Below are 13,281 nucleotides of genomic sequence, written 5' to 3' on the forward strand. Positions count from 1 at the left end.
TGGGGCTTGAGTGATTGGTAAGGTTTGGATGTGTGCAGAAATAAGGGAAAGACATTCTAGGCGATGAGAACAGCAAGAACAGAGGTCTGGTGATGATAGTGTAGAGCTGATATTGAGGAGTGATTTGGCTGGAATTCACGGGGTGAGAAAGGGTCCATGGAAAATAAGATTAGATAGGGAGCTTGGGATGAGAAGTATGTCAGTACTAGGAATTTGGATTTACTCTGCCATCAGGGAAGAGCTAGGGAAGGTTTTTAAATTGAGTATGGCATGCTCGAAGTGGGGCTTTGGAGTATGAGTCTAGCTGGACTGTATACGGTAGCCAGAAGTGAGGGTGAACCAGGAAGTAAAGAAGCCATGTTCAGTTCATGTTCCCTTCTAAATGAGTGGTAGAAAAGGAGAGAAGGGGTTGAATTGGAGGGAGAGTTCAGAGGTTCAGTCAACTGAACCTGGAAACTGATTGGCTATATGGCAAGGAGAGGAAAGCATCCACTCTCAGTGTTGCTTTTAAAGATGTATTTAGTCAACAGAGTTCCAGGCAACAAACTGGGGGTTCAGAGATGAATAAGGCACATTATCTATCCTCAGGCTGTATTAGTTTCCTATTACTGCAGGGCAAGTTACCGCAAACTTAGTGGCTTGAAACAACACAAATTTATTATCTTACAGTTCTGGAGGTCAGAAATCCGAAATGAGTCTTACAGGATAAAGTCAAGAAGTTGGCATAGCTGAGTTCCTGCTGGAGGCTCTGGTGGGAGAATGTTTCCTTTCCCCTTCCAGCTGTTAGAGGCTGTCTGCATTCCTTGGTTCATGGTCCCTTACTCCATCTTCAAAGCTCGTCACTCCAACCTGTCTTCATCCTCACATCTCCTCTCTCTCTTTTAGACCATCTTGCATCCTTATGAGGACCTTGTGATTCCATTGGGTCTGCTGAAATAATCCGGGATAATTTCCCCATCACGATAGCCTTAATCACATATGTAACGTCCCTCTTACCGTTTACCATATTCACAAGTTCCAGGAATTAGGATATGGACATCTTTGGAGGACCCTTATTCTGTCTACCAGGGAGTTAACAAACACATCTATGGAAGATAACTTGACAAAGCTTTTTGTCCCTGTAATCTCTTTTTTCTTCCCTTTATTCAATCAATGAGGCACCTGTTGTAAGTCAGGCACCATACTAGGTGCTGAGGACAGGGGGATGCCGAGGCACCTCGCTGCCCACCTCTAGAGGAAGAAGAATTAGAGAAGGGCTGTTAATGTAGAACCAGAGACCAAAATGTCAGGCTCTTGGCTCTTGATTTTCTAAAGTGGAGGTCCAGGCCTAAAATGAGAAGGTTTAGAAGAATTTTGGTAAAATTTCTAAATGGGATCCTCCCACCCAACCTCTCTACTGCCAAACCCCAAACCCCAATTTAGATTTTTTTTATCTACTCAAAGGCCTCTGGGGATGGGAGTGTTTGCAGAAACCAGGAATTTGACTCCTTACAATAGGGTGGGAGGTTAGAAGAGGGAGACAAGTCTAATGAAGAAAATAGAAAAAGCAGCAGCAGTAACATTCCAACCTCAAGGTAGCATAGAAAGGTGATTGAGTTGGTGACATGTTGAAGATTTATTGTCAGCTGGTGTTTATGAAGCCTTTACTACGTCCCAGACCATTTAACCTACAGCCCAGTGTCATCCTCACGGTAACCCTGTAAGGTAGGCCTAACTGGCTATGTAGCACAGACCAAGAAACAAACCCAGAGCCCGTAGGGGAACTGCCAAAGAACTAATGAAAGATCAGTCTCTTTCCAAGCATCTTTTGACCCTAAAACCAGAGTGTCCTACGCCATCGCAGCAGCCTCTTATGTCAAGGGGTACAGTTAATGCATGTGGTCGGCATTATTCACCTGTATCCATTTCAAAACAAGTGTCTCGGGCTTCCCTGGTGGCACAGTGGTTGAGAGTCTGCCTGCCGATGCAGGGGACACGGGTTCGTGCCCCGGTCTGGGAAGATCCCACATGCCGCGGAGTGGCTGGGCCTGTGAGCCATGGCCACTGAGCCTGCACGTCCGGAGACTGTGCTCCGCAACGGGAGAGGCCACAACAGTGAAAGGCCCGCGTACCGCAAAAAAAGAAAAAAAAAAAACAAGTGTCTCTCGGAGAGGAGCAAGAAAGACCTTGCACACAGTTAAGAACATGATATATCTTACACTAGGTTGGTATTTCATAGAGGAAAGACTATGTGAGGACATCGTGGGAAGGTGGCCATCTTCAAGACAAGGAAAAAGACTCAGAAGAAATGAAACCCTCTGACACCTTGATCTTGGACTTGTAGCCTCCAGAACTATGAGAAAATAAATTTCTACTGTTGAAGTCGCCCTTTTTTTGGGCATTTTGTTATAGCAGCACTTTCAAACTAATATAATGTATGCAGAGTATATAGACATTCTTTGTGCCATTCTTGCAGTTTTTTATGAGCTTAAAATTAATTTTTTCATTTCAAAATAAAAAAAGGAAAAATTAAAGAAAAATGGCACACATCTATCTATTCTAACATAGAAGCAAAAATATTGAAAGAGTATCATTAAATTTTTAAAACCCAAGTCACAGAAACAATATCCACTTTTTTGTTGAGATATGTGATATGAGTATCTGAATAGAAAATGCCTGAATTGGCATATAATACAGTGTAAAACAATGATTACTTCTCTGAAATGAAGTTGGTAAGTGTGAGAGAAAAAGAGGTCATTTACTTTATATCTTGTATGATTTTGTGATTTTCAAACATTTTTTTAACAAAGAAAATATATGTTACTTAATGATAATAATAATAGTATTAGTAATACATTCCATGAAAAAAAAAAAAAAGAACCTGATGTATCTTTGATGGGATAATTAATGGCCTGACCAGAGAGATTTGAGCAGGTCTGGGCCAAGGGTGAGGCACATAAGGCACCCAGGGCACAAATCTATGGAGAAAAGGTCACACAAGCACTGGCACTGCACTTGCCATACCCTGCGAGTGAGCGTCTGCTTACATCGTGTGCCTGGGTGCCTGACTGGTAAGGAGGCCTCACTCTCAGGGTGCGGCTGTGCTCACACAACCTTGCCTCCTTGAATTTTGGGCCCTGGGCATCTTGCTTGCCTCACCCTAGGTCTTAAATTTGAGCAGGGGCCAGAAAGAGGAGAGGACCAGTGAGTTCAGTGACCTCAGTGCTGGCTGCACATTCAAACCCCCTGAGTAGCTTAAAAAAAAAAATCTCGGGTAAGGTCTGACCCCAGACCAGTTAAATCAGAATCACCGGCACGGGGTGGAAGGAAGGCAAAGAGGCCTAGGCACGGATATATTTTTTTAAGGTTTTTCAGGTGATGCTAATATACAGCCAGGTTTGGGAACCCCTGAGTTTGTACATTTGGAGAGAGTCCCTCACTGCCAGGCTGAGTAGGAATGTACATGATTGTACCAAAAGTGAGGGTTTATGTAGTCCTTTTAAAGTCAGAGCTGAGGATTGCTACAGTTCAGTTAACTTTATGATCCTGGGTTTAATTCCAGCCTGGTTAATAAATCAGCTGGTTCTTCCACTCCCTTCCTCTGAATTTGAAACCTAGAAAATAATTAAATCTAGAATTCATCTGCAATGCCTGTTGTTATCATCAATGTGCTGGTTTCAGGGGTGCTGGGAAATGTATCTCAACCCATTTTGTTAGCCCGTTTGCAAATCCTTATGTGGGTTGAATCTGTATCTGTCCCGGAAGATAAAGGAGGTCTCCTCTGAGTGTCCCAGCTCTCACATTAGGTAGCTGTGTGACGTTAAGCAGTTGGTCTAACCCCTCTGTGTCTCAGCTTCCTCATCTGCACAAAGAACTGGTTATGACTCCATGATTCAGCCATTACTTCATTTTTGCGTTTGCTCTTGTTACAGCTGGAAAACAATTGATGTACAAATGAACATGCTTAATTTTGCTGTACTCTTTAACCAGTTGTCAGCCATTTTTCTGACCTACTGGGAATCCTTTATAGCTGTGATTGCCAAACCTGGCCAAACATCTGCATCCTGTGGGAACATTTTAGAAAATGCAGATTCCCGGGCCTTGTCCCTGAAGATCTTGATTCAGTGGGTCTTAAGCAATGTCTGGGAATCTGCTGCTCATCAGCCATATTTTGATACAAGCAATGATAAGTTTGATTAAAGTGGTAGAACTCCCAATTTAGATATCACTATAGAGTTGACCGTTGACAGAGATCATAGTTCTTCAAGAAGCCTTCCCTGGCCCCCCGAAACTACATTATAAGCCTCCTGGTTAAAAGTTTTAAGGCACCCTGCTCTTCTGTTTTGTAGGACTTCTCAGGCTTGTTCAGTATCTGTCTTCCTTTCTGGAATATAAGTTCTCTAAGGGCAGAGACGGTGTACACTATTCCAACGTTTGGGACATACGACCTAATCTCTTCCAGAGTTGAGATCTGTGGTGTGTGCTGCCATGGCAAAGGGAGAGGAAGTTTCCGTCTGGCATTTTGAACTGAGGCAGGGCTCCAGGTGCTTCCCAAGCTGTGTAACCAATAAGAGCCCATAACTGTGTTGGCTTTTACAGCAGCTCCGTGCGATGTCCGATGAACCTTGTCATACTGTCTTAAAGCTTCTGGATGTGTTGTAAGTCATCCCTTTCGTAGGTTGTCGTCCCTTTTTTTAGATTTGAGATGTCAGCCCAGGTGTGAAGATTAATATGAATTTTCAGCCACCCATTTCCCCAGCTCCTTTCTCTTTACTGTTTTTATCTTTTGAAATCCTGATATTCCAAGACAATACAGATTAAAAGGGTAGTCCAGGCACATTTATCGAGACTGAAAAATGTAAAAAATTCCAGTTCCATTTCCCTCTCTTGGCATTTCAGGCCCCTCAGGGTCTGACCCCAGACACTGTTTCCCCACTTGTACTCTACACTCCAGTTACCAGCCTTCTTTTTGAACACCCTACCTTCATGGTTTCATGGCCAGTGCACTTGCCCAGAATGCCCGCTCCCTTCTTCTCAGCCTCCAAGGCTCTCATCATTTGATCTCCTTCCTAAATCCCTGTGGCCCCTGACACTTGGTCTGTGCCTCCTTTATTAGTACTTGACATAGTACGTGTACGAAGGTAGGTTGTGTGTGATACTGTCTTCTTCACGTGGCCCATTATCTTACCCTTGACTGGGACTTGATTAAACTCTTTGATTCCTATGGGTACCATAAGTCTAAACTTGCCTAGGAATGGCAGAAGGTGAGCTTTTCTAGAAATCCAGAGACATTATCATTAGGTTTGAAGAGGAGATTAAGGTGTAGGGAGCATTGTCACATATGAGTAGTCTTTCCTTCTCTGCACTTTCTTCATCCTTAGTTTGAGATCACCAAGTCAGTCTATGGGAAATGTTACCTGTCAGTTGCATCAGCCCCGGGGCTGAAGGCGGTGACTGAAGTAGAAAAATTTCTTCCACTTTTGGAAAAATCCTCACAAAAGTGAAAGCTTTGTATCTTGCGGTGCCTGTCAGTTTTGACTTTCAGTTGTTCCCCTGTGAAAAAATAAAACAGAAACTTATTGGATAAATTATTTTTTCTTATTCCATCTATATTTTTTCATTTGTTCACTTCTTCCTAGATTCATTTCATTTATTCATTCAACTCAGGTTGTTTTTGAGAAGCTGCTTTGAACCAGTCACAAGACAATTGTTCTTTCCTCTCAAGAAGCCCAATTTAGGCAACTTAGAGTAAATAATTTACATGTTTTTTAGTAGACTGATGAAAGCAGAGACCATGCAGAAACAAAATATTCACATAGCCTTGTTTCCTGACAGTGCTGTGGACAAAGTTTGCTGTTCACATAAACACATTTCTATTAAAAACAACAACAACAACATTCTGATTGAGTTTAAACACATCTGAAGAAACCTTTTTTTTTTTTTTTTTTGTGGTACGTGGGCCTCTCGCTGCTGTGGCCTCTCCCGTTGCGGAGCACAGGCTCCGGACGTGCAGGCTCAGCGGCCACAGCTCACAGGACCAGCCACTGCGCGGCATGTGGGATCTTCCCGGACTGGGGCACGAACCCGTGTCCCCTGCATTGGCAGGCGGACTCTCAACCACTGCGCCACCAGGGAAGCCCTGAAGAAACTTCTTTTAGTGATAGTTTCTGGTTCCTGGGATTGCTACCATTCTCAGAGTCTAGTGAGCACATATAAACACCCGCATATTGACACAGGTGCCTTTTTTCCTCTATCCATGCTTGTCTTCTTTTCCATGTCTATCCGTAAAACAAACCCAAAGGGCCCAATCATTTTCCTGTTGCTGACAAGTTCTGCAGAGCAGGCTGTGCTTTGAGGGCCAGTGCAATTCACTCATAGGAAATGACAAAGGAGAAAGTAGGGCGTCCAGAAGGAGGGACAGCTGGGTGAAAACAGGACTGGGCTGGGCATCAGGACACCTGGGGGTCTAGTTTCATCTTCGTGCCTAACTAGCTGTGTGACTTCTCAGAGAATAAGGGGGGGAGGGGTGTCATGAAAGATTAAAAGCGGCAGCTTTAGAATCCTACAGCCCTGGGTCCAAATCACATTCTGATTGAACGACTGTGGACAAGTTACTTAACTCCTGAAGCCCCGTGTTATCTGCACGATGTGGAGAAGACCTGCCGTACTGGGTGGGCAGAGTGATTAACTGACCTCCTGTGTATGAAGGGTCTTAACACCACTTGCTCACTTTTCAGCCCAGAGAAAAATGACCAAGAGAGTGAGAGGCTTAGAAAACATCATGTGAGGAACCCCTGAGGGAAGGAGGCAGTTCATCTTTCTCTCAACAAAGCAGACTCAGGGAGAACATGAACGCTGTCTTGCTTTCAGACTGTTGGGATGTCATGGGGCTGTCAGAACAATTTGCTTCTCTTCTGAAAACCTCATCATGTGAGAGTCACTAAAGTTTTCCTTCCCTTCCTTGAGGCCCGCAGGCTTTGGTAGAGCAGCAGCCATCTGGGAAAGGAGAAGGTGCGGAGAGAGTTGGGGGAACGAATGCTGCTGTTAACCAGACTTTAACCTGGGTTTGGTTGGCAGAACGTTGGAGATTAGGCCTGCAAGCCTAGCTCTTCTCTTTGCTGCCGTCAAAAGCAAACACCAACTGTTTGAGGCCTTTTGGACAGCTGACAAAGCGAAGAGTATAGGCTTTTACAGATGTGGCATAGCAGGGCTGACACATGCAAAATATTTTGTTTGTTTTCTTCCAGTTTCAGTGAAATACAATTGACATACAGTACTGTATAAGTTGAAGGTGTACAGCATAACGACTTGACTTAAATACACCATGAAGCGATGATCACAGTAAGTTTAGTGAACATCCATCACCTCGTGCAGATACAAAATTAAAGAAATAGAAAAAAGTGTTCTTCCTGTGATGAGAACTCTTAGGATTCACTCTCTTAACAACTTGCATATTTAACACCCAGCAGTGTTAATTGTAATTGTCAGGTTGTACATGACCTCCTTAGTATTTATTTATCTTGTAACTGGAAGTTTGTACCTTTTGGCTGCCTTCCTCCAATTGCCCCTCTCCCAATCCCCACCTCTGGTAACCATACATCTCTTTTTCTGTGAGTTTGTTTGTTTTTGAAGTATAATTGGCCTACAATACTATGATAGTTCCTGTTACACAACATAGTCATTCGGAATTTCTATGCATTTCAAAATGAGGCAAGGGAAATTTGAATTAAGCACACTTTGCATTTGGAGCCCTCACATTTCCCTTTTAGCCGCTGTTCCTATTGCTGCCCATTCCTTACTTGTCCTCGACACTTTCTTCCTTCTCGCCAGAGCCTCACAGTATTTCCATAAGGAAGGGAAGGTAGGAGTGAAGAGACCCATCATACAGGTGAGGAAACTGAGGTTTGGAGAAGTCAGGTAATTTATTTAAACCAGACAGTCATGGTGAAGGACCTGGAGCTGGAACCCAGTGAATAGCATGGACCTGCTTTTTCAGTGATGGACCCTAGAGCCAGGTTCACGTTAAGGCGGAAGTGGAAGCTCAGTCCCCTTCCACCCGTGTTCACGTATGAAATACCTGACTGCCTCGTACGTAGATGGGTGCCACAGTGGCAGGTGATGGGTGGGCATACAAAGCACTTAGAGCCCCTGGCCTTGCGCATAAACTAGTGGAGGACAGATGTGAGTAGATGGGATTCGAGATCGTGTGGCGAGTATCCTGAGTGAGGAAGTTAGGTGCCCATGGAGCACCCCAGAGGGGCACCTAACCTGGCCTTGGGAGGATGGGGAAGGCTTCTGTGCAGTAAGTGACATCTCACCTGAGACCCGAGAGGTATTTTCTCAGGAAAGGGTATTCTAGGAGCCAGGACAAGCATATGAAAAGGCCTGAAGGCAAAAGGAGCTGAAAAAGTTCAGTGGGGCAGGAAAAGAGCTTGGAGAAGAAAGCAGGTGTGAGTTCACGGAGGGCCCTACAGGCCACAGTAAGGACTTTGAGCCTTAGCCAGTGGACAGTGGGAAGTTAGTGAAGGGTTTTAAGCCTGGGAATATGGCTTTGTCATATTCATATTCAGTAGCATGAGGAGGATGGGAGGGAGGGCTGAACCTAAGGAGAACTGTTTGCTCATCCTGGGAGTTACTCCTTCTGTAAACACGTCAGGCATCCCTGTTACCAAGATTCATCCCTCCCGAATTTTTGCACTGAGGTTGCCTCCATGCTGACAGTCAGCTCTGGGCCAGTGATTCTTTTATGCTGAAGCAGAGAATGAGGGTCCACAGCCAGACAGAAGAGCGTTTTTCTGCTTCCCCAGTTTGAGGATCTGTGTGCAGGGGAGAATTAAATGAGATGTCAATATTGGAGTGACCTATTCTAACAAAGCCACTGGCAAATGCCAGCCCCGCCACACACAAGCTTGGTGGCAAACACCTCCCTGGGCCTCATGGTCCTCATTTAAAAAACAAAGGTAACAAAATACCTCCCTCAGATCTTTGTGAGAATCCAATGAGATGATATATGTAAAGTGCCAGGCGTTAGGAGGTGCCCAGTAAATATTTATTACCTCCTTTTTTTTTTTTTTTGCGGTACGCGGGCCTCTCACTGCTGTGGCCTCTCCCGTTGCGAAGCACAGGCTCCAGACACGCAGGCTCAGTGGCCATGGCTCACGGGCCCAGCCGCTCCGCGGCATGTGGGATCCTCCCGGACCGGGGCACGAACCTGCGTCCCCTGCATCGGCAGGCAGACTCTCAACCACTGCGCCACCAGGGAAGCCCTATTACCTTCTTTTTTTTCTGCCCTCCCTTATTGCTGCTGCAGAAATCTTACAGTCCTTGCAAAGCCCGATACAGTCTGACCTATTTCCTTTCTGGCCCACTCCATCCTTTTCTCCTCTTGGCACACTGGCCTTCCAGCACTGGCTCCCTTGAAGTTTGTTGAACATGTCAAATACACTCCCACCTCAGGACCCTCTGATACCTGCGTGGCTCGTTCCCTCATCTCTGGCAAGTTTTTGCTCAAATATCATCTTCTCAATGAGACCTACCCTAGCCACTCTCTGTAAAACTCCAGTGCCCCTCACCTTATTATTCCCTTCCCAGCTTTGTTTTCCTCCAGAGCTCTTATCACCTTCCCAAAAGTTACATAATTGTTTTTATTTTTTATTTATGTTTTTATTATTTAGTTTGATCATTATCCCCTCCAACTGACATATACACTCTACAAGGACAGGACGTTTTTAATGTCTTATTCATTAATGTATCTCCAGTGCTTAGAACAGTGTCAGGCACATAATAGACTCTCTATAAATGTTTGTTGAATGAATGAATGAAATTGACTAGCTCTCATGATAGATATCATCCAGAATATTGGGAGTTGGGGGTCACCTGGTACTGAAGAGGCTTGATTGCCATCTGAGGGCTTTCCCACAATCTGGCTGGGTAGTAACTCCCCACTACCCAATTAGGAGTCAAGGGTTCGAGCCCTTCACTTCTTTGTAAAATAAGGACATTGCCCTTTGCCTCACCAAATAGGCTATTTTTAGGAAAAACTTAACCCTAGAAGCTTTTACACAGAAGCACTGGTTAGCTTATAGTTCTATTTGAAGGTATGGAAACCAGCATTTCTCCCTTTTCCCCCCCCCCCCCACCAATTACCACTGCTGGAAAATTTAAGTTGTTTTTCTCCTTTGTTCTCTTCCTGTCCTCGACTCACTGAACTTAAAAACAATCTCCCATTGAACCTGGGAGGCAGTGTGATGCCTCATGAAGGACATGGTTCCAAGAATGTGGCCTGAATCTATTTCCTTGCCAGCCTTTGAGATCTAAGGAAGTTACTGCACATGAAAGAAAGCTACTGTGCATGAAAGAATTGAGATAGCCATCCCGTGGTGAGGTTGTCTATTTGGATTAGCTTCACTAATTCATTTACTCATTCACTTATTTCTTTTCTTTTTTTTAATTAATTAATTTATATATTTATTTTTGGCTGCGTTGGGTCTTCATTGCTGAGCATGGGCTCTCTCTAGTTGCGGTGAGCAGGGACTACTCCGTTGCGGTCACAGGTTTCTCATTATAGTGGCTTCTCTTGTTGCGGAGCATGGTCTCTAGGCGCGCAGCCTTCAGTAGTTACGGCATCCGGGCTCAGTAGTTGTGGCTTGTGAGCTCTAGAGTGCAGGCTCAGTAGTTGTGGTGCACGGGCTTAGTTGCTCCGCGGCATGTGGGATCTTTCCAGACCAGGGCTCGAACCCATGTACCCTGCATTGGCAGGCGGATTCTTAACCACTGCGCCACCAGGGAAGTCCCAACTCATCCACTTATTTCTTCACATTGAGAGACTCACAGTCAGATGGGAGAGATGGAGAGCTGACAGATAATTATAACAGTGGAGATACGTAGGTGGAGGAGAAAATTTTTGTGTTAGTCAAGTTCCTGCTACAAAAGTGTTTGTTGTATAACAACCCCAAACCTCAGTGGCTTCCAACAAAAAATATTTACTTCTTGCCTCAATACCTACAGACCAGCTAAGGTGGCCCTGCTTCAGGTGGATGAGGTTCTGGTCTGTTCTTGTATCTCTTTTTCTGAGACCCTGACTGAGGAGGCAGTGGCTACCTGGGGCAAGCTCTTCTTGTGATCTATGGCCAGAGTACAAGAAGCCAAGCCAAACCACACAGGCATATCCACAGACTATGCTTGCATCACATTTATAACGTTCCATTGACCAAAGTAAGTCACAGGCCAATCCCACCTCCAGAAAGATAGGGATGAATACTCTGCTTACTGTAGTGGCAGCATGATTGTATAGTTCTGTTTCAGGGAGGAAGTGAAGAGTTAGGAATAATTGAATCTACTACAGCATTTAACTCTGGCTATGGGAGTGAGGGAAGGCTTCCTGGAGGTGGTGACTTTCATCTTGAAGGATGAGTTATTTTTCAAGACAAACAGGCAGTAACATATGCAAGTGCGTGCAAATTAAAAAAAATAAGTGTGAAGTGTTGTCTTAATATTTATTTGAGCCGTCACTGTGGGCAATATGCAAAGAGCTACAGGAAGATAAAATAAAGGTCACCTGAGTACCTGCCTATGAAGTCCAAGCTTCCTGGGGGAGATCAGAAAGATGCAAAAGAGAAAAGGAGATTATGTAACCAGTACACTCTGATTCAGCTGGATGGGACAAAAGTGTGAACTCAGAAAGGAAGCTAGAATATATTTTTAGCTATTTTTGGTACACGATGCAAGCTATGCGCTCTTTTATATTCATTATTTCATTTAATCCTGACAACCTGTGAAGGATGTCCTAATGAGAAACTGAGCCTCAGAGTGGTTAGGTAACTTGCCTAACGGTTTGTAGTTAGCAAGTAGTGGTGCGAGTACTTCTTAGTAATTCTGTTTTGCCAAAGAGCAAAGAATTTATTCATAAAAATTACTAGTGTACACACTGTATTTTCTTAAGTAGGGCTGCTTTAAAATTTACTAAACCCATGTTTTTTAGTGTCTACTGTATATGCAGTACTGTGCTTGTTAAAGGGCCCTGATCCTGGAGTATCTCTGAAGTTCCACCTGGCTGTGGCATTCTGTAGGTCTCATCTTCTCACTGCTCATGGATTTAAAATGCCTCAAAGAAAATAGGATTCTTGCCCATGGTTCTACGCAAAAATGCTCACTTTGAATGTTGAGGAGTTTTGAAATTCTGCCTCTTCCATTCCCCCAGATTATATACACAACACCAGTAAGCGTTCTTTCTCCTTGGAAATGAAGGGAGACAAGCTAGGTGAGTTGAGCAAAAGTTAGAGGTGTTGTGCAGATTACCGCTCCCCAATACTAATTCTCTTGTCATTATGGAGCACAGATACACTCTAGTGGAATGTCCCTATGCAAGAAGTGAGCAGTTTTGCAACCATCTCTTCCCTCTGTGGATGGTTAAACACTGACAGGCGTTTTTGTGCACTCTCCATCTTGGCGGTCCAGAATTGAGTTGAAGCATGTTTCATGACCCATTTTCTATTTGCTCAAGAAGCTGGCAGAACTGGTTTCCCTGATCTCAGACACCATCTCACATGGTCAGTTTTCTATCCCCAGACATGTTTTAAATCTTAAAATAATGAGCAATGCTTATAGGAACTGCCTCTCACTGTGTGGTGTTTACTGTCTCACGATTCTGCAGGTAGGTGATGCTCAGATGCTGTTGCCTCTCATCAAGTTGACGTTGGACGGAAGGAGAATAAACTGTGCTCAGACTGGTCCAGGAGAGGGCGCGTGAGCAGGAATGCCGCTGTAGGTACAAGTGACCTGTCTGGCAAGGAATGCAGCATCCCGAGAGCCTCTTCTTGACATCATCCCACAGACCACTGCTTCCTTGAGGGAAAGGGCGCTGAGGATTTTGCTATCAGCCACCTAAAACTTTTGCCCAGCCAATAGAAGACTTTTGCTGAAGAACTGAACAAGATATCGTTTCATTTCATTTTTGCATCTTCTGATCATCTGGGCTACAGTAACTGTTGTTTAGCTTTGAGAATTTTAAGCCATATTTGTTTCTGTCATTTTTGTGTACACGTTTCAAAATGATCGACTTAAGCTTCCTGACAGAGGAAGAGCAAGAGGCCATCATGAAGGTTCTGCAGCGGGATGCTGCCCTGAAGAGGGCTGAAGAGGAGAGAGTCAGGTAAGAGGCCGGACAGGTCCTCGGGCATGGGAGGATGGGCAGTCTGTAAGAAGATGGGACACTTTTCTTTCCTCAACCTTAAGTGGTAGTTCTGACTTGGAGCCTGACTTAACGGATTCCAATTTTAAGTTTATTTCCTGGACAGAACTTTC

General features: G+C 44.4%; 1 protein-coding gene across 2 annotated transcripts in view; it reads left to right on the plus strand.

Annotated features, from left to right (window-relative positions):
* Positions 1–13,281, plus strand: part of SYTL2 (synaptotagmin like 2) — a 101,916-nt gene that overhangs the window by 30,512 nt on the left and 58,123 nt on the right. For both annotated transcript variants that reach the window (XM_024763610.1, XM_024763612.1), the window contains exon 2: positions 12,632–13,129. In XM_024763610.1, the coding sequence (XP_024619378.1) occupies positions 13,029–13,129 (101 nt within the window). In that variant the 5' untranslated portion in view covers positions 12,632–13,028. The remainder of the gene's footprint in view (positions 1–12,631; positions 13,130–13,281) is intronic.

This window comes from Neophocaena asiaeorientalis, unplaced genomic scaffold (genome assembly GCF_003031525.2).
Source record: "Neophocaena asiaeorientalis asiaeorientalis breed wild unplaced genomic scaffold, Neophocaena_asiaeorientalis_V1.1 scaffold946, whole genome shotgun sequence".
NCBI lineage: Eukaryota > Metazoa > Chordata > Mammalia > Artiodactyla > Phocoenidae > Neophocaena > Neophocaena asiaeorientalis.